The sequence below is a fragment of the Cucurbita maxima genome, unplaced genomic scaffold, assembly GCF_002738345.1.
Source record: "Cucurbita maxima cultivar Rimu unplaced genomic scaffold, Cmax_1.0 Cma_Scf00018, whole genome shotgun sequence".
In the NCBI taxonomy this organism is placed as follows: Eukaryota; Viridiplantae; Streptophyta; class Magnoliopsida; order Cucurbitales; family Cucurbitaceae; genus Cucurbita; species Cucurbita maxima.
The window spans coordinates 4248604-4265513 of NW_019272034.1; the positions used below are offsets into that span (position 1 = coordinate 4248604).

Sequence of the window (16910 nt, forward strand, 5' to 3'; positions counted from 1 at the left end):
AGCTGGCATGAGCATTAATTAGGTATTAATTAATAACCACACAATAAATAGAGAGGCGATTTGTTTTCCGCTTAAAAGCAACCAGAAAATATTGAACAATAACTGGTCAAACCGTATAAAGTGGGATTCTTTTATTTCAAAGCTGTTTGTTCTATAATTCGCCGTAGAAATTCATGACCCTTCTTCTTCCAATTCATCGTTCATCATTAATGCCTCACAACCCAGATGCTTTTTCATGGAGGAGAATCAATCGCCTTCAATCCAACCTACTCCGATTTGTAAGCTTTCGATTCATCTATTTCTTTCTTCCCAACTCCACAACTTGAACATTCTGGGTTCTTCTCAGTTTATTATACCCATTTCAATGTCCATTGCAAAATGAGGAATGCCGGCCCGTTTCGTTCTTGAGTTTTGGGTATTGGATTTTTTTTAGTGGGTTCCTGAGAAATCCTTTGTTAGATGCGAAACTGGGGTTCCGTCAATCTTCGTAATCCTCGAAACTTGGATTCAAAGCTTCTGAATCAAACCTCCTCTGTTTCGATGTTCCGGTATTGAATTTATAGCTTGTTTTGAGAATTGCAATGGCGGATTGGTGTATTTTCTGATTCTCTGAATTCTACGGACTTGGTCTTCAGCAATGTCGGAGAAACGCATGCTAGCGACTAGGTTGTTTTTGTATTTGATAACAATTTCTGTGTTCCTTCTAATCCTTTCTTCTGTGTTCACCCTCCAATCCAACTACAATTCTTTCTTCCCCACTTCAGTGCTCAAGCTCATTGTTGTTAATAATCATACTTCAAATCACATAAAACCCAATGTAGAGATTGAACCAATTGTACCAATGGAACATCCTCCACGAGATGTACCACCTCCACCAGAGGAACCCGAAGAAGCCATTAGAGCTAGGGGTGTTGATCGGCCACTTCCTAACAACAGCAAGGATGAAGATTCTGTAGAAACTCGCACAGATTTAGCCTGTGATCCTGCAAAGGCTCGTTTGAGAGTGTACATGTATGATCTTCCACCTTTATTTCACTTTGGATTATTGGGATGGAAGGGAGATAAGGGTCAAATTTGGCCTGATGTCTCTAATAGAACTCAAATCCCATCATACCCTGGTGGGCTGAATCTTCAGCACAGTATGGAATACTGGCTTACACTTGATCTTTTATCTTCGAATGTCCCAAATATTAAACATACTTGCACAGCAGTTAGGGTGAAGAGTCCAAGTCAAGCAGATGTGATTTTTGTGCCCTTTTTCTCATCCTTGAGTTACAATCAACATTCTAAGTTGCATGGGAGGGATAAGATTAATGTGAACAAGATATTACAGCATAAGTTGATGCATTTTTTGTTTGGGCGGAAGGAGTGGAGGCGAGTGGGTGGAAGGGATCATCTCATAATTGCTCACCATCCGAATAGCATGTTGGATTCGAGAAAGAAACTCCACTCGGCCATGTTTGTGCTTGCAGATTTTGGAAGGTACCCAGCTGCAGTTGCAAATATTGAAAAGGATATCATTGCCCCTTACAGACATGTGGTGAAGACGGTTCCACCTAACGATTCTCCCACATTTGATGAGCGTCCAACTTTGGTGTATTTTCAAGGAGCTATATACAGGAAGGATGTAAGTCTTTCTGTCACATCGAAAAACCTACTGATATGTCCTATTTTTCTGGCGTTCAAGCTACTTTATGCCTAAATTATGATATGTATTGCTGTTTCATGTCATTGCCTAAATCCCTTTGTTGGTTGATGGGAAATGCATAGGATACAATTTGTATATGATCGACTCGTAAATATCATTTTGCTATTACAAATATTTCGAACTGATGGAGAAGGCATGTTGTATAAACTTGATATGTATAAAATGGTTAGAGCAAGGCCATGAACTATCCATTTTCCCTGTGTATTTATTCAACCAACCTATGATCGATCCATTTATTCTTTCAACTTATTATCAATCAACCATGTTTTAGGTTCTCAGTGCGAGAGATCTTGGAACATGCCCTGTGTACGCATACAAATAGGGGCACAGTTCGCCTACTACTACCTTAAGTAAAGGTGGAGAGTGGATTCTAGATTATATCAGTCGACCCAAACTGGGGTTCTGGAAAAATCTCGTCGAATTCTCTTGCAAAGAGACATGGTTGAAAATTCTTCTTGATAAGGCCCAGTTGGCTGATATAATGGAATGGATCACTCCTGTTATATCCTTTGTTAGAGAAAATTATGTAAAGAACTTCTTTGTTTCATAGTTCATGTACCAATAAACATCAAATTGCATTTGCTCTGCTTTTTAGTGACCATGTGTTCTTAGAATTATTTGGTAAGGTTTGAAGTTGATTAAAGTTATTCTAATTTTATGTTTGAATTCATTTTCAGGGAGGAGTAGTTCGCCAAGAACTATATTACCTTCTGAAAGACGAGGAAGACGTTCATTTTACTTTTGGAAGTGTTAAGGCGAATGGGATCAACAAGGCAGGCCAAGGAATGGCCTCATCGAAGTTCTGCCTTAACATTGCAGGAGATACCCCATCGTCAAATCGACTTTTTGATTCTATTGCAAGTCATTGTGTTCCTGTTATTATCAGCGATGATATTGAGCTGCCTTATGAAGATGTCCTGGACTACACCGAATTTTGTGTCTTCGTTCGAGCAGTCGATTCTATAAGGGAGGGTTATCTACTGAAACTTCTTCGTGGAATTAGACGAGAAAAGTGGACAGAGATGTGGATGAGAATAATAGAAATTGTGCATGAATTTGAATATCAGCATCCTTCTCAGACTGGTGATGCTGTCGATATGATTTGGCAAGCGGTGTCACGTAAGGTGTCGAAGATAAAATTTAATCGGGATAAGAAGAACAGGTACCGTAGATCTCAACTTTTCCTAAAGAGCAATTGATATTGAATTCAATATATAAATAGGAAGTTTTGTAGTCACTGAGATCTATCATTCACTCTCCATATTGCTGTGTTAATGATAATGTAACTCTTAACTCAAAACAGAGTAGTTTTGAGATTTTAGGCTGTCTAGAAATCTTTACTCGTCTATTCGTTCACCTTTATAGTTCATTGCAGCCTTGGACCGAATCATCTTCAAACTTGTCCTCAGTTTTTGACAGCATGCATTAGCAGAGGTTTTTCTTTTAAAAACACCAGAAGAAGTTACCAAATTGTTAAAGCTGAAGAAATGAAACCAATATTCATGCATAGAACTTGACTAATAGTTGTTAAATCATATGAAATCGTCAACAGACAAGACAAATACAACCAAACTGTTGCTGAATAGATACCTGTTGCATGGGGCGCCACCTATTGTATGACAGTAGAAGCCCTTTTTCTTTCTTTGTTTTACATCCAAATAAAGTTGTTTGTTTTGTTAGAGCTTGAGTTTGTACCCAAAATAGATGCAATCTTCCTATCTATAAGAAACCTACGAACAATCTTTGATGAACTGTCTGGGACTTCATCTTTACATCAACAGGGTTTCCCACCACTCTATTTTTCTTTACGAACATGAAACCTTTTTGTATCTTCTTCCTTTCTTTTGACTCAACATTTGTTGTGAATGGGATCAGATCCTCTTCGAATCCTTCTTTTATTCAATCGTGTAGGATCGAAACCCATCGAAGGTGCAGGTGCGAAAGCCAGTGTTTTCTGCCAATCATCCTTCACAAGCTTGAAGCTGTTGAAAATAGGTATGTTTAGTTTGTCCCATCTGAGTGCTAGAACAATGTTTGGTAGCCCATTGGTTCCTTGTGACTGAAAAGCCAAAATCCCAATACATATAAGTAGCTTGGCCACCCTATGAATCAAAACCCCCATTTATAGTTGAAGCCAGAAGAGGGATGAAAGTATCTGTATTCAGTGAGGAGGGGATGAGGAGGAGGAGAAGGATGCGTCTGTGATATATGCAGAGCCAAAGTTTATGATGGCTCATTGTTGCAAGAAGCCAAGAGTTCCATCCTTTTATGGTATAGGATGACCAAAAAGCAAAAGACATACTTGGGGCCCAGAACATGTAGGGAAATCTTAAGATTCATCTTATGATAAGCCTGCAAAAGAAGCAATATGAAGCTGTTTTAGAACTTTGACAGGTTTGAATTTAAAAGGGAAAAGAAGGAAGGGAATACGGATCTTTCTTATTATTCCAATTCTGGGAAGGCCCTTTTTTACCATACCAAGACTGGCCTCAGTTAGCTGTCGTTCCATGTCACCCGACAACAAATGCCAAACTGAATTATCAAGTTTCAGAACATAATTATAACACATGATAAATGCTTTTACGGTTCAGTTTATGTAGTAAACATTCATATAATCTTGTGAGAATAATAGGACACTAACCCCCTTTACCTTCGTAAAATATCTCTTTTGGGACTGCAAGAGTGAGATCCAGACTGAATAGATGAACACAGAGCAATAAGACAAATGAAAAACCAGAGAGCTTGAAGTAGAAAGAAAAAAGCAAGCATATTTTTCCTGCAATAAAATTTGGTCTTCGGAATCAGTCTTGGGTTCTCATTATATGCTTCAATGAAGCTCTTTTATGCTTTTATCAGTGGTCTCTTCTCTTTTGTTTGCCCCAACCCTCAAGACTGAGACCTAAATCCTTTAGTTTTGCCCTTTTAGAAACTATGAGGACCGACCATCTTTGAACCACCATCCCTCCACAAGCTTAGCTTACGTATTCCTTCAGCTTCCACACTCTACTTTGCTTGCTTAAAACTGCCTCAGAATGGGTCCTTTAATTAAAGATCATCCAAGTTTGCTAAAGTGCACCCCACTACATATTTTATAGCATTATAACTAAGAAAAGCCTGTTCTTCTATCATATTGAATATATTTAAATGGTCTCTCATACAACAAGATTACCCTTCCAACTAAGATAGAATAAAAGATTACTTGGCCATCTATTGTAAAGTCGCAAAGATTCTAATGAAATGGGCATTCCGACTTGAGTAATCATACATTATTAGTTATACAGCAGAACATTTTGAATAAAACAACTCAATTCTGTGGAGTAGCCATCACTGATTCATTGATATCCAGAATTATATACAGACACAACTCAGATATTGAAGATGACAGAATGCAAGAGGCACCAGGTTTAAATGAGAACGAAGAAGAAGCTTAGAGAGAGCTCTAAGCGGCATATAGTAAGAATGACAGTTTACTGATTTTTTAGGGAAAAAAACCAAGGTGAAATACAGTGGAATAAATTTAGCTTGAAGTTAATATATATTATATATATATAATTCCTCTCTGCACTCACTGCATGAAGCAACATCATTATTGGAGTGGCTCTTGATGAGGAGTAACTACAGGCCCTGGTGCGAGAGTAAACTGAAGGCTCTGGCCTTGTGCTGCCTGCAGCATAAATGCAACTTCAGTTGCTGCAAGTGCTGCAGCTTCCTGTACGAGAAGTAAAACATCATACGACAATCAATTCACATTTTTCAGAAACGTTTCAATCACGAAAATACAGAAGATTGCTTAAGTTTATGCAAATGGGAAGCATAGAATCATATTTTCGAGACATACCTGTCTTTGTCTTCGACGCTGTAGTATGCTGATGGCCCATGCCATAATGTAGCAAGGAAGAAGAAACCCAGCAGCTCGCAGTAATAAAAGCTGTCAATGTACATGAAAGTTAACAATGACCAGTACATAACATAATAATCTTGAAGGGAAAAAAATGAATGTCTTACTTACCGAGAAGAAAGTGTAAGCATCATCTTCTCCATCACCATTTGTAAGGTATAGAGCGTGCCTCAACAGTAAAAGAGCCAATAACTGTAAAGTAGCAACAGTGAATCAACATTATGGTGTGAAAACAGTGTCTAATATGGGGAATTAGTTCAAGGTTAAGAGTCATCAGTCTCACAATCAGAGCAGCCGAACGGCAAAATGCTGTTCCATTTGCGCTTGCATCTGCATATTCATCATATTCTGCCTCAAGAAAGTGGCGTTCTGCTGCTGCCATTGCCAAAAGCCGTGGGTCATGCAAATCTAAAGCACTTTCAGAAACTGCCCAACCTTCACTGCAAAACACATTTGAGGTACAGAAAATCAGAGTTTAAATTCAAGAAGCAAAAGCTATGTGTTAAACTAGGTGAACCAAAACTTACCTGATATCAATGGTGGCATCTTCCATGCGAGGCGGTGGTGTGGGCAAGGTATAACCAGGCTGATAATTCTGAAAGCATGTGAATTATAAAATATCAACATATTGATTTGACCTTCAAAGAAAAAAATTTACAGTACTAAGAGAAAAACTTAAGAATCAAAAGTGATTTAATCTTAACAGTAAATGCGCTTCCCCCTTGAGTAAATGAGGGTGAACTTTTTTTCTATTCAAACGAGTTAGCTTAACCTCATTAATGTCTCCCGAAGCATTCTACAACAAGTTTTTATTGTGAAAAAATGTCAGGGATTACAAAATCAGAATAATATCTCCTAATGTATTAAGAAACAACAACCCAACCACCGTCTGCATCGTTTTTCATGAGCCTGTCATGTTCACTAGTTAATACCAACCCCACACCAAATTCAAAGATAGAGCCATTCGTCGCTCATCCAATAAAAAGACCATTTCTTTAAATCAACTTTTTGATGTGACTGGTTGAGACTAATCAGCCAGAAGAATCCCCCTTCAAATTGATGACAACAATAGGTATTCTTCCAGATTTTCTAATGGTGAAGGTACAATTTACCTGATGACAGATTTCACAAGTTATATCGCCCTTTTCATTGCACCATCGCTGGACACATTTCCTGTGAGCATACTGGAATAGGAAAATGAATAGAATCAGAAGAGCATCTAAAACAGAACAAGTTATATCAGTAATAATGATAATAAAAATCAAATTTCTCCAAGGGTCGTGGCACCGAGCTTGACCAAACAACAGACAGAACAAACGCAGCTCAAAGGTGTGGCTCGAAGCGTTGAGAACTACTGCAACCATTAAAACTGGTTTCTTTCCATTACTACTCCCAACTGAGAACTCGTAATACATTGCCATGGCTTTACGTTATCCCATGATTTTGACTAAAGCCAACTAATGCGAAAATACAGAGAAAAGTTATGAATCAAAAATGAATTCTCATTTTATCATGCTCTCTCTTCCCACAATTCAAGACAGGTAAAACTCAAAATGGTGCTCAGAACCAATAAAGACAATCATAATTAACTTCTCTCCATGCCCCTATAAGTCAAACGAGCAAATCCAACCACCTAACTATTCATAACTTCATAACGAGTATGGCCATAAATCTACGAGTCACCAACATATGCTACATTAGCAAAACATACTCTTCTTTTGGTGCCTGTAGACTAGAGAGCCACTTTCATTGAACTACAAGGACCATTGCAATCGGAGTTAGTAAATGGTACCTTCAAGCTGCCACTGCAAGCACAAGGAATCTCCAAATTCTTAATACTATCCTCTTCTTGACATATTCGACATTCAACTGTCTGAATAAGAGGGTCTTCTTCAGACCCTTCATGTTCATCCACATCTTCAACAGCAATAGCACAGACAGATGGCTCTGAATTTTGAGAAGATGAAGATTCCAAAGAAGATCCTGAAGCAGTAGTTCCTTGCAGCGACTGCAAACTTTCAGGCGTAATGAGACGGTCCACACACAAAACCATGTGATCACCCATTCTTGTGCAAAAACAAAAGCCTCCTGCTTCGACAAATCACAAAGATCGCCCTTATTTCACGTCTCAAATAGAAAAAAAAAACAAAGCACAGGAGTTTGAAAATGAAATGGTTGTCTAAAGCAAATAAACCAAAGGAAATTTCACCATAACCTCCATAACAATAGATTGAATTTGGATACGAAGAACTAGAATACATACCTTTAAACGTCTCTCTTGTGTTCGATTTCCCTCAATTCTGCAAAACCCTGGCTACAAAAAAGAACAGCAAGAAAATTTCAAACTCCAAGTAATTGCATTATAAAAGGCAAGCCACATTCTTAAAATCAAGTCCTCCCCCACAAACAAAATATTACATTTTCTGATCAACAACTTTTTGAACTAGATTTTCAAATACTAATATATTCCCCAACCAAAAACAGAAGGTTGAAATCCTTGCTTCAAAAACAATCCAACTACAAATCAGCACCTTTCTGCTGCAAGATGATCGCAGCTAAAATGTGAGTAGAAAAAGTAGAAAAGAAATCCCAGAACTTTCGCTCACTCCACCATACGAAAAACATCATAATGAAAGGGAAAAAAGACGCAAAAGTTCAAACTTACAATTTTCAACTCTTATTCACCGAACCCCCAAAAGAAAAAACAACACCACCAACAAAAAATTCCCCCCAATTGACCAAATTATTGAAGAAAAACACACTCGACAACATGCAATTCCACAGAAAGCCCTAAAACACGATGATCATCAAAATCCACAAAACTAAAATGCAAAATCATGAATAAAACAACAATGGAAGTCGAATAATAAGATCTAAATGAAAAAATGCCTTGAAAACACGGTTCAAAATTACACAGATTGGAGAAAATTTCTGCGTCTTATCTCCAACCCAAAGGCTTGTGCTCGGAGACACTATCCGGCTGTTTACTAGGCTTGTGAAGAGCGAACTTTTGCGTTTGTCAGTCTCGGACCGGACTCGGTCTTACTCCTTTTTTGTAATTTAAGAAAATTTTCAAGTTCGAGGCTCGAATACTCCGAAGCTAAACTCCGAGGCTAGGTTAGGTAACGTTCGTCCAAAGTTAACGTTGGACCAGTTGGGTAAAAGGGAGTCCCTCAGTTAATAGTGACTGACGGCAAAGAATCAACGTTATTGGTACAGATTTTTCTAGATACCCCTGGGCCCACCTTCCTATGGTCTCAAAATATTAATTCTTAAATAAATTTGATTAATTAATAATAAACAATCATTATAAATTCCTTAATTTTTGTTATGTGAATTACTTTGCTTGTTTACCACTAAAAATAATAAATATCTTCCTTTTTTTCTTTTTTAAATTAATATTATTTTAGAATATTAATTGAGTTAGATATATTTTAGAAAAGAAACTACATATTTATATTTAAAATTTGTTGGAATAAATATTAAAAATTAACAATTTTTTTTTAAGAAAAGAATATTATCTTCAAAATCAAAGAATTTATTTTTAAAAGAAAAATGATGTGAAAAATAAATAAATAAAAAAATAAATTGTATTAATTATTTAAACGGAGGAGTTGGGGAAATGGAGTAGGTTTGGTTTATTCAAAAAAAGAAAAATTGGGGAGCTTCCATTTGATTCATCTATTGAGTTTGACATTTTGGGTAGAATAGTGTAGCAGGTCTTCTGCCTACCAAGCAACCAATTCAGCTTTGTCCATGCTTCAATTAATGTCCCAATTATTATTATTATTATTATATTTTAATCTCTCGTTACTAAATGTATGCTATCGTCGTTTAGAACGAGAGAAAAAGAGTTCAATTTGATAAAAATTTGAAGGAATGTTTAATTTGGGCTGACGTGGCTGATTCAATTGAATTGCCCATGCCATCGTCTTTTTCCTCAAGAAGAGGAAGAAGACATGCATGTCATAGCATCACAGTCTAAAAACATTGTTCATCAGCCCAATCTAGGGCATCTCTCCCCTTGATCCCTTCATGAATCTTGAAGATAGAACATCAAGGAAGAGCTAGAGGGTGATATCTGACATTTTGGTACACTATAGCGTGAGATATGGCTTTTCAAAGTCTACGAAAAACTCTCTTTTTTGTCGGAGTAAACCTAGAACCACATTCCAATGGTTAGGGCGTTCGAGACACTTTCAAGCTACACTTTCTTCACCAAAATTTTCCCTTACACTTTTCTCAAGCTCAAGAGATAGTTTTGGAATGACGAATGTGCGTAGTTAAGACCAATTTTGAAGTTCCCTTCTCGGTTTGTAGTTTCCTCAAAAATGCAAAATTTGACCTTATTGACGAGTTAGCCTTTGACTCTGTCATAAAAATAAATAAATAATAAATACTCTATTCCATCTCCTAACACTAATAGAATGCTCAATTTTGAATGAAATGGACCGAAAATAAGGATTCAATTAAACCCTAAAAACTTACCCGACAGTAGTTTTCTTCAACTGGGTGCGTTCTTGAATTCAACTCCCTTCGTGATCTTCAATGAAGTTGGTTCTTGAGAGTACATAAACCGAATGGCATAGGCCTTAAATAACAAATTTGTGTGTAGCCTCGGATTGGATCACCAAGTTTCTTTAATGATGGTCGTATTGAGGGTTTAGATTAGAGACACTTTCCGTGTTCAATTTCTTCACCCAAGTTATGGACAACTTGATTTAAAAGTTATGGGAATAAGTTTAAAGGGAATTGGTTTATAATTAATTATAAACAAATTGTACCTTAGACGATGAGTGATATTTAAGATATAATATGTAATCATATCGGTAAAATGAAATTTTTACACCTATATAATTTTGAATAACTGAAGTTGAACTAGATGAAAGTTAATTAATTAATTAATTTTTAAAAAATATATTTAATTTAAAAGGTTAAAATTAATATTTATATTAAAACAAGTTTGCTTAAATCTATTGCTTTAGTTGCATGAAGGTTGAGGAGGGCGATTGACACTTGATCGAGAGAGATGATGGACACACCAGGTACGATATTGAGGCAAAAGGCGACCAAGACAATACCTAAGGTTACATGCAATGTCAAGAGACGAGTCGAAACTATATATTTTAGCCTTTAATATATGATCTATAACGAGGTCTAGAATTAATTATTGTCTTCTATCATTCAAATATATGATTAATATATGATCTAATTATTAAAAACAAAATTAACTTTTAAATATTTGGGTTATTAATTTTTGTACAATTTGTGTTTAAATATTAATTAAAGTCCTTTTAACATATATTTTGTTGAACACAATGGATAATTATTATGCATCTTTCATTAACTATGCTTAAAATTGAAATCCCACCTTATTAATGTAGCACAAATTGTTCCCTTGAAGCTTATGTGAATGTAATAATCATAATATCTTCATCGACCTTTATAATATATACGTCCACAAAAAGAAAAATGAATAAAGAAAGAAAAGGAAATTATGAAGTACACAACTCCGTCGGCTTTGGCTACCGATACAGGTACTATGCTATCAACTACTGGTCGTAGGAATTAGATTCGCTTGATGCTTAGATTGTCTCGATTTTCAATTAACTATCGGAAATGTCTCCTTTTAACTTTGATAGTAATTCACAACAGTCATATTTAAAATATAACAAAAGGATCCTAAATATATAAGTGATAGACAATGATCTCTATTAATATGAGGCATCGGATGAAAACAAAACAAACAAAACAATGAGAATGGTACACACCGCCCGTCACACCATGAAAATGGGTTTGACTTGAAGCATCGAACCAATTCTCACCCGTGACTTACGTGTAATACTAATGTCACAAAGGTTTTTTGTGGTCTTATTGCTGCATACCACGGTGGGGTCTTTGACTGAATGAAGTTGTCACAAGGTAGTGTAGGAAAATCTGTGGCTAGATTGAATCCTGTGTCTAACTATAGAAAAGTACCTACTTCTAATAAAAGCGTGTGTCCGTATTTTAGTGACTTCAAAGAGCTCAAGCTTAGAGTGAACAATATGACATGACACGATTATGAACGGGTTATTGTGATGTGGGGTTATTAGTGGTTGTGTTATGATCAGGTGGGGTCTTGGTGGATACAAAAGAAATTTGCCCATCCTTTTGTGTTTAATTGAGTAGCATTCCTGTGTTTAGCTTTTTCATTGAATTTCATCCTCAATTATTGTCCACCTGCATACATCAATTCCAAATCTGCACCTAAATATCATCCTTTAGTTTTCATAGGTAGGGGCTGCATCAATTCCATATTTTGATATCAAAATGAGAAAGTTTGAGTTGTTAACTGGTTTGTTGAAATGGTATTGTACAAGTTGAATTGCTATCATCTCTTTCCGAAGTTTATGAGATTTGCATATTGAACAAAGCTTGGTCACCTGTGTGATCTCACGTCAATTGAAGAAAGGAACAAGTGCCAACAAGAACGTTGGGCTTCGAAGGGAGAGTATACTGGGCGGTGTGTCAACAAAGACGCTGAGCCTCGAAAGGGAGTGGACACCAAACGGTATGCTAACGGAGATGCTGGGTCCGAAGGAAGTGAATTGTGAGATTGCACGTCGATTGAAGAAAGAAACATGTGCCAACAAGGACACTGGACCCTGAAGGGGTGGATTGTGAGATCGCACATCGATTGAGGAGGAGAGCGAAATACCCTTTGTAAGGGGTGTATAAACCTCTCCCTAGAATACATATCTTCTACCAATGATGACTCGCTAGAAGATTACATCTTTTCAAGGCACTAAGATATGTCTGTAGAAGGCAAAGCAGGAAAGAGAAGTTTCTATGATTATGCTGTTTTCTTTACTGTAAACACTCTGTCATAATGTCTCTATTTCCCCCAATCAGCTCCTTTCATATGATTTCTTCTTGTTTACTCCCATCATCAATTACATTCCAACACAAAGTGCTCTAATTTTCTATTCCCAGAGTTGAGGATGTTCTCTAAATTCCCTCGTGTCTGTTTATTGATTCAAACGAGCTACATGATTGTCACTCTAAACTTAACTAAATGGTGATGCATTATGATACTGCTAGAATTCAGGTTGAAATGCTGCCACATACCCCACTTTAACTCCATTTTAGTGCTACTTTGATACTGAAATTTGCAAGTTTTAAATTGATTGTGGTGGAAATTGGGTATGTAGCACTCAACCAGTACATCCACTTTCTCCACTCACCATAAATCCCTCGAAAGTTATATGCAAAATGGTTTGAGGTTCTTATGAAAGAGACCCATAAGCTAAAAAAATCTTCCATTTTTGTAAACAGAACACAAAAACTATGTTCTAAAGCTGCTTAAAAGTCAGCATTTTCAGTGTATCTTTTGAAATATTTAAACTAATCCCGAGGATAAGGATGAATGATCCAAGCAACGAGGACAAATCCATTAGCAGATCTTTCAATAAACTAAGACATTCGCACTAAACTCATCAAAGTGGCCATTCATTTAAACATCAGTTGGAAGATAGATAGCAAGTTTGATCAAAATATTGTAAATAAGCTAAGAAGAACACATATATTTGGTACTCATTTTTCACCTAATCTTATAAATCTCTTTACCCTCTTCTTTCCTTAGCCTTTTCAACAACTTAATAGAGTGATGAAGGAGCTCAAATTCTCCTTCCACAACGTTTCATATTCATATACATATAATATATGATACAAACATACATACATAAGTAAAAACCAATCAACAATCAACAATCAGCAATCAGCACAGCCTCTGAATTGTGGCCTTGGTGTGTGACGATTGTTGGCTCCAGATCCTGGATAGTCATTGAGTTCCACAGACATTCTTCCATGGCTCTGTTCTTTCTTTGTTGCACTCACCTGCATAACACAGAAATCCCATAACACAAATGAACAATGTTCTTAAGTTAAGTTGAAAGATAAGATTTTGATGGGACATAGAGATTTGGGTTAAGATTTTGAAGGGACATAGAGATTTGGGTTGATGGGTAATGTAAAATACCATGTGGGTATCGCTTGAAACGTGAAGAAATTGATCAGATCCATGCAGGAGGCTGACACTTCCTACAGAAACAGATCAGAAGCAATTAGTTGATGATAATAAGAAAGAAAGAAGACAATAGTGAGATGATTTGTGAGGCTTACTTGAAGTTGGGACAGCATTAGAACAGAGAAGGTTAGAAACTCCCAAGAACACAACAAGTAAACAGAGGAAATTAGTGGTAGCCATTGGAGAAGCAGCTGCTCTCTGCTCTCTGCTCTCAAAGGCGATGGCTTGATGGATGGTTTAGGAAGAGGGGACTCAATTTATACTTGGGTACACGTTATGAGTACTCCAAATGAGGTGGTGGGGTGTAATGTGTTATGAGATTGCTACACGAAGAAGTCAAAAAAGAAAGTGATATGAAGAAGAACAGATTGTGTTTGGAGAATGAAAGATGAAATGTTGGGAAGTGGAGGGAAAGGGGAAATTATGATGATTTTAAAAGTCAATAGGGTGAGAAATGTTGGAAGACAGTGTGGGAAAGTGGAGAATGACAGAAGAATGTGTGAGGAGAGGAAAGTGATGGTGTTGCACTAATTTATAAGGTCAATGGGTTAGTGGGGATATAATTATAATCATTTGGGTGTGAGCTGGGAATGTTTCAACCAATGTTTGTGTCTTTTATTGTATGGGGAGGGGTTTGGGAAGCTACAATATCTCACAAGTTTCACTAAATGCCACATGAACAGGCTAGTGGGTTTTGACCCAAATTTGCACCAAACTATGTGGTACTAGCTCTCCCATTAGCTCTCCGGGTATTCATGCATGTGAACGTCTGTGTAACAGTTCAACCCCACTGCTGTTTCAGCCCGTTACTGCTGTTTCGGCCCGTTACGTATTGCTGTAAGTCTCACAGTTTTCTACACTCTTATAAGAAATTATTTGTTTTCCTCTCCAAACAATGTGAGACTTGTTAAGGGAGAATTGAAAAAGGAAAAAATATATTTAAATTGGCCCAAATTCGAAATGATCAAGTGAAGTCGTGAATAGCAATAATCTTAAACTTCTTATTTGTAGAATGTTATTAATTATTACTTTGTTCTTATTACTCAAAATCTATATGTGTGTTAGGGCTATGTGTCGTCTATTCATAGTTTGAAGGCAAGCTTTACTGCTTGTACACGTGGATTGCATCAATGAGTTATTACGATAATAAATGAAGTTTTTGAAAAAGGGGAGGAAGATCTCGTAAGAATAAGAGACATAGGGCTAAAGAGATAGCATCAACCTTATTGAGCTCGTGTTTCCACTCGCTCTATCAGAAAAATTAACTGAATTTATCCTATTTGATTAATGAGTCAAATATGCTCGTTTTACCGATGTATAGATTTTATCTTGACTACTGTCAAAAGCCAGCTAAAAAGTTAAAAACAAAAACAAAACATGTGGATGCATTAGTCAATATTGTACTAAATAGTTTGTGTTTCACTTATTATTATTATTTAAAAAAAAAAAAAAAAAAATTGTTTCGCATTTTTTAAAGAAAGTGTAATGCGATTTCCCCGTGTTTTCCGCCTCCCCGACTAAATTTAAAAATAGAAAAGAAAATTAATAAAGTGAGAATTGACTTTGGAGAGTCATAATTTAATTAAATTACTAAAGTAAATTCTTCTTTTTTTCTGTTGACTTTATATTGTATTATATTATATCATATTTTATGGTAAATTTAGGTGCTTCTTTCTTAGAATCAGACGACATAATTCACTAAAAACCTACCTTACTTTATAATATATAAATTATGTACACTTGCTTATATTATATTATATTATTATATATATATATATAAAGTGGTTTATTTTAATTCTAAAACATAGGATTTTACTGTAATTTCAATAAAAAAGATTAAATAAATACAACATAAAAAGTAAATTAGTGCATTTAAAATAATATAAAATATTAAAAGAGTACGTTGGCTTAAGTTAGATTGTATTCTAAAGTTCTTAAATTTGCTGTTGGGGATTGAATAACTTGAATAAAGTTCAGAGCTGAATTTCAGAGCCTAATCCAGCTGTCAATATTTTTGGTTGAGTTGAGTTAGATTTTTTTTTTAATTCTTTAAAAAAAATCTTACTCGCATCACTAATTTGGTTACCGACCTCAAATCTTTTTAATTTTAAAAGTAGTGTATGGTAGAATTGGGTTGGGCTATAACTATATTTTTTGGTTATCGGATTGACCCAACCAAAAAATGATAATCTACAAACCGATTTGAATTTTAAATTTTTTTAAAAAAAAAAACAGTCCAAGTGGTTTAATGGTCAAGTAGTTCATTAATAATAATAATAAAAGAAATAGTAAGCAATTTAGTTGAAGGATTATCAAACCAATGGACTCGATAATTGGGCTTTATGGATCAGATCTTTCTCAACAGTCCGAAGCCCATTATATATCAAATTTAGGCCCAAATTCAGGCCCACGTGGATCAACAAGTTTGCTTTACAATGATTTCTTATTAAAATGCCAATTAACCTTGCATACAAAGTAATTAACAATTAAATAACAATTAAATTGAATTTAAAATTAATATAGGTAAAATAAGAAGAAAAAAAATAACCGTTGACCCATATTTTTTTGTCAAAACAAAAATAATTTAAAATTGAGGAGTCAAAATTTGGCATCACAAAATTCTTCTTTTTCTTAAAAGAAGGAATTTATTTGGAAAAATTCATTCACTATTTTAATATTCCCTTTTCTTCCAATTAAAGTTTTTTTGTTTTATTTATTTATTTTGGTTAAAAAAAAGAATATTTGGATATTGATAAAAAAAAAAATTACTTTATTGAAACGCATGCATTCAAACATCTCAGTCAAAGTCATATGTTGACTTCAAAAACCTTATCTATGTATATGTTGACTTTTAGAGTAAGGAATTTTAAGAAAAAACAATTACTGTTTTAATGTATTTACTCAAACTCTAAACTCCAAATATGTGTAATAAACATTTCATCATCCTAAAAAGCTTATTATTATTATTAAACGCTATAACTTTATATAAATATTATAACTTTAACTTTAAAGTTTAAGAAATATGCTACGTACATCTTCTTGATTTAGCCTTTCAGTCGAATTGACTTTATGATTTCGCTAAAGTGTAGTTTAGTCGGCCTTTTTGGGCAACCCGTACACTTCATCTCTAAAACTCTTATTAGTACGCTAAGAAACATTTCTTTAGTCGGGTTTTTTTTTTTTTTTTTTTTTTTTTTTTTTTTTTTTTTTTTTTTTTTTTTTTTTTTTTTTTTTTT

The 16910-nt window shown here is 35.3% G+C and overlaps 3 protein-coding genes across 5 annotated transcripts; 1 reads left to right on the top strand and 2 right to left on the bottom strand.

Moving 5' to 3' along the window:
- The first annotated feature begins 88 nt into the window (after nucleotides 1-88).
- LOC111492769 (probable arabinosyltransferase ARAD1) lies at nucleotides 89-3082 on the top strand. Its single transcript, XM_023142208.1, has 3 exons — nucleotides 89-278; nucleotides 434-1627; nucleotides 2386-3082. Exons 2-3 carry the CDS (start codon nucleotides 638-640, stop codon nucleotides 2905-2907), a joined length of 1512 nt encoding a protein of 503 aa, XP_022997976.1. The 5' UTR covers nucleotides 89-278; nucleotides 434-637; the 3' UTR covers nucleotides 2908-3082.
- A 1879-nt stretch (nucleotides 3083-4961) lies between these two features.
- Nucleotides 4962-8654, bottom strand: LOC111492770. Of its 3 annotated transcripts, none has more exons than XM_023142209.1 (9): nucleotides 8496-8654; nucleotides 7870-7920; nucleotides 7399-7694; nucleotides 6719-6790; nucleotides 6134-6201; nucleotides 5890-6046; nucleotides 5718-5798; nucleotides 5547-5636; nucleotides 4962-5417 (listed from the first exon to the last, which is right to left on the bottom strand). In XM_023142209.1, the coding sequence occupies exons 3-9, from the start codon at nucleotides 7669-7671 to the stop codon at nucleotides 5295-5297; spliced, it is 864 nt and encodes a 287-aa protein (XP_022997977.1). In that variant the 5' UTR covers nucleotides 7672-7694; nucleotides 7870-7920; nucleotides 8496-8654; the 3' UTR covers nucleotides 4962-5294. The 3 variants fall into 3 exon arrangements, with proteins under 3 accessions (XP_022997977.1, XP_022997978.1, XP_022997979.1); XM_023142210.1 differs by having other exon boundaries at nucleotides 7870-7916; nucleotides 8496-8650; XM_023142211.1 differs by having other exon boundaries at nucleotides 8520-8644.
- A 4422-nt stretch (nucleotides 8655-13076) lies between these two features.
- On the bottom strand, nucleotides 13077-14049 carry LOC111492835. The gene is made up of 3 exons (XM_023142311.1): nucleotides 13770-14049; nucleotides 13627-13688; nucleotides 13077-13484 (listed from the first exon to the last, which is right to left on the bottom strand). Exons 1-3 carry the CDS (start codon nucleotides 13852-13854, stop codon nucleotides 13359-13361), a joined length of 273 nt encoding a protein of 90 aa, XP_022998079.1. The 5' UTR covers nucleotides 13855-14049; the 3' UTR covers nucleotides 13077-13358.
- Nucleotides 14050-16910: the final 2861 nt, after the last annotated feature.

What these genes read in the sequence shown, in the direction of transcription:
- LOC111492769 (XM_023142208.1), top strand. Translation starts at nt 638, where the DNA reads ATGTCGGAGAAACGCATGCTAGCGACTAGGTTGTTTTTGTATTTGATA. An exon ending in GAGCTATATACAGGAAGGAT is followed by an intron (nt 1,628 to 2,385) that starts GTAAGTCTTTCT and finishes ATTCATTTTCAG; the next exon opens with GGAGGAGTAGTTCGCCAAGA.
- LOC111492770 (XM_023142209.1), bottom strand. Translation starts at nt 7,671, where the DNA reads ATGGGTGATCACATGGTTTTGTGTGTGGACCGTCTCATTACGCCTGAA. An exon ending in CTTGTGAAATCTGTCATCAG is followed by an intron (nt 6,202 to 6,718) that starts GTAAATTGTACC and finishes ACATGCTTTCAG; the next exon opens with AATTATCAGCCTGGTTATAC. An exon ending in GCCGTTCGGCTGCTCTGATT is followed by an intron (nt 5,799 to 5,889) that starts GTGAGACTGATG and finishes GCTACTTTACAG; the next exon opens with TTATTGGCTCTTTTACTGTT.
- LOC111492835 (XM_023142311.1), bottom strand. Translation starts at nt 13,854, where the DNA reads ATGGCTACCACTAATTTCCTCTGTTTACTTGTTGTGTTCTTGGGAGTT. An exon ending in TAATGCTGTCCCAACTTCAA is followed by an intron (nt 13,689 to 13,769) that starts GTAAGCCTCACA and finishes CTGTTTCTGTAG; the next exon opens with GAAGTGTCAGCCTCCTGCAT. An exon ending in TTTCAAGCGATACCCACATG is followed by an intron (nt 13,485 to 13,626) that starts GTATTTTACATT and finishes TGTGTTATGCAG; the next exon opens with GTGAGTGCAACAAAGAAAGA.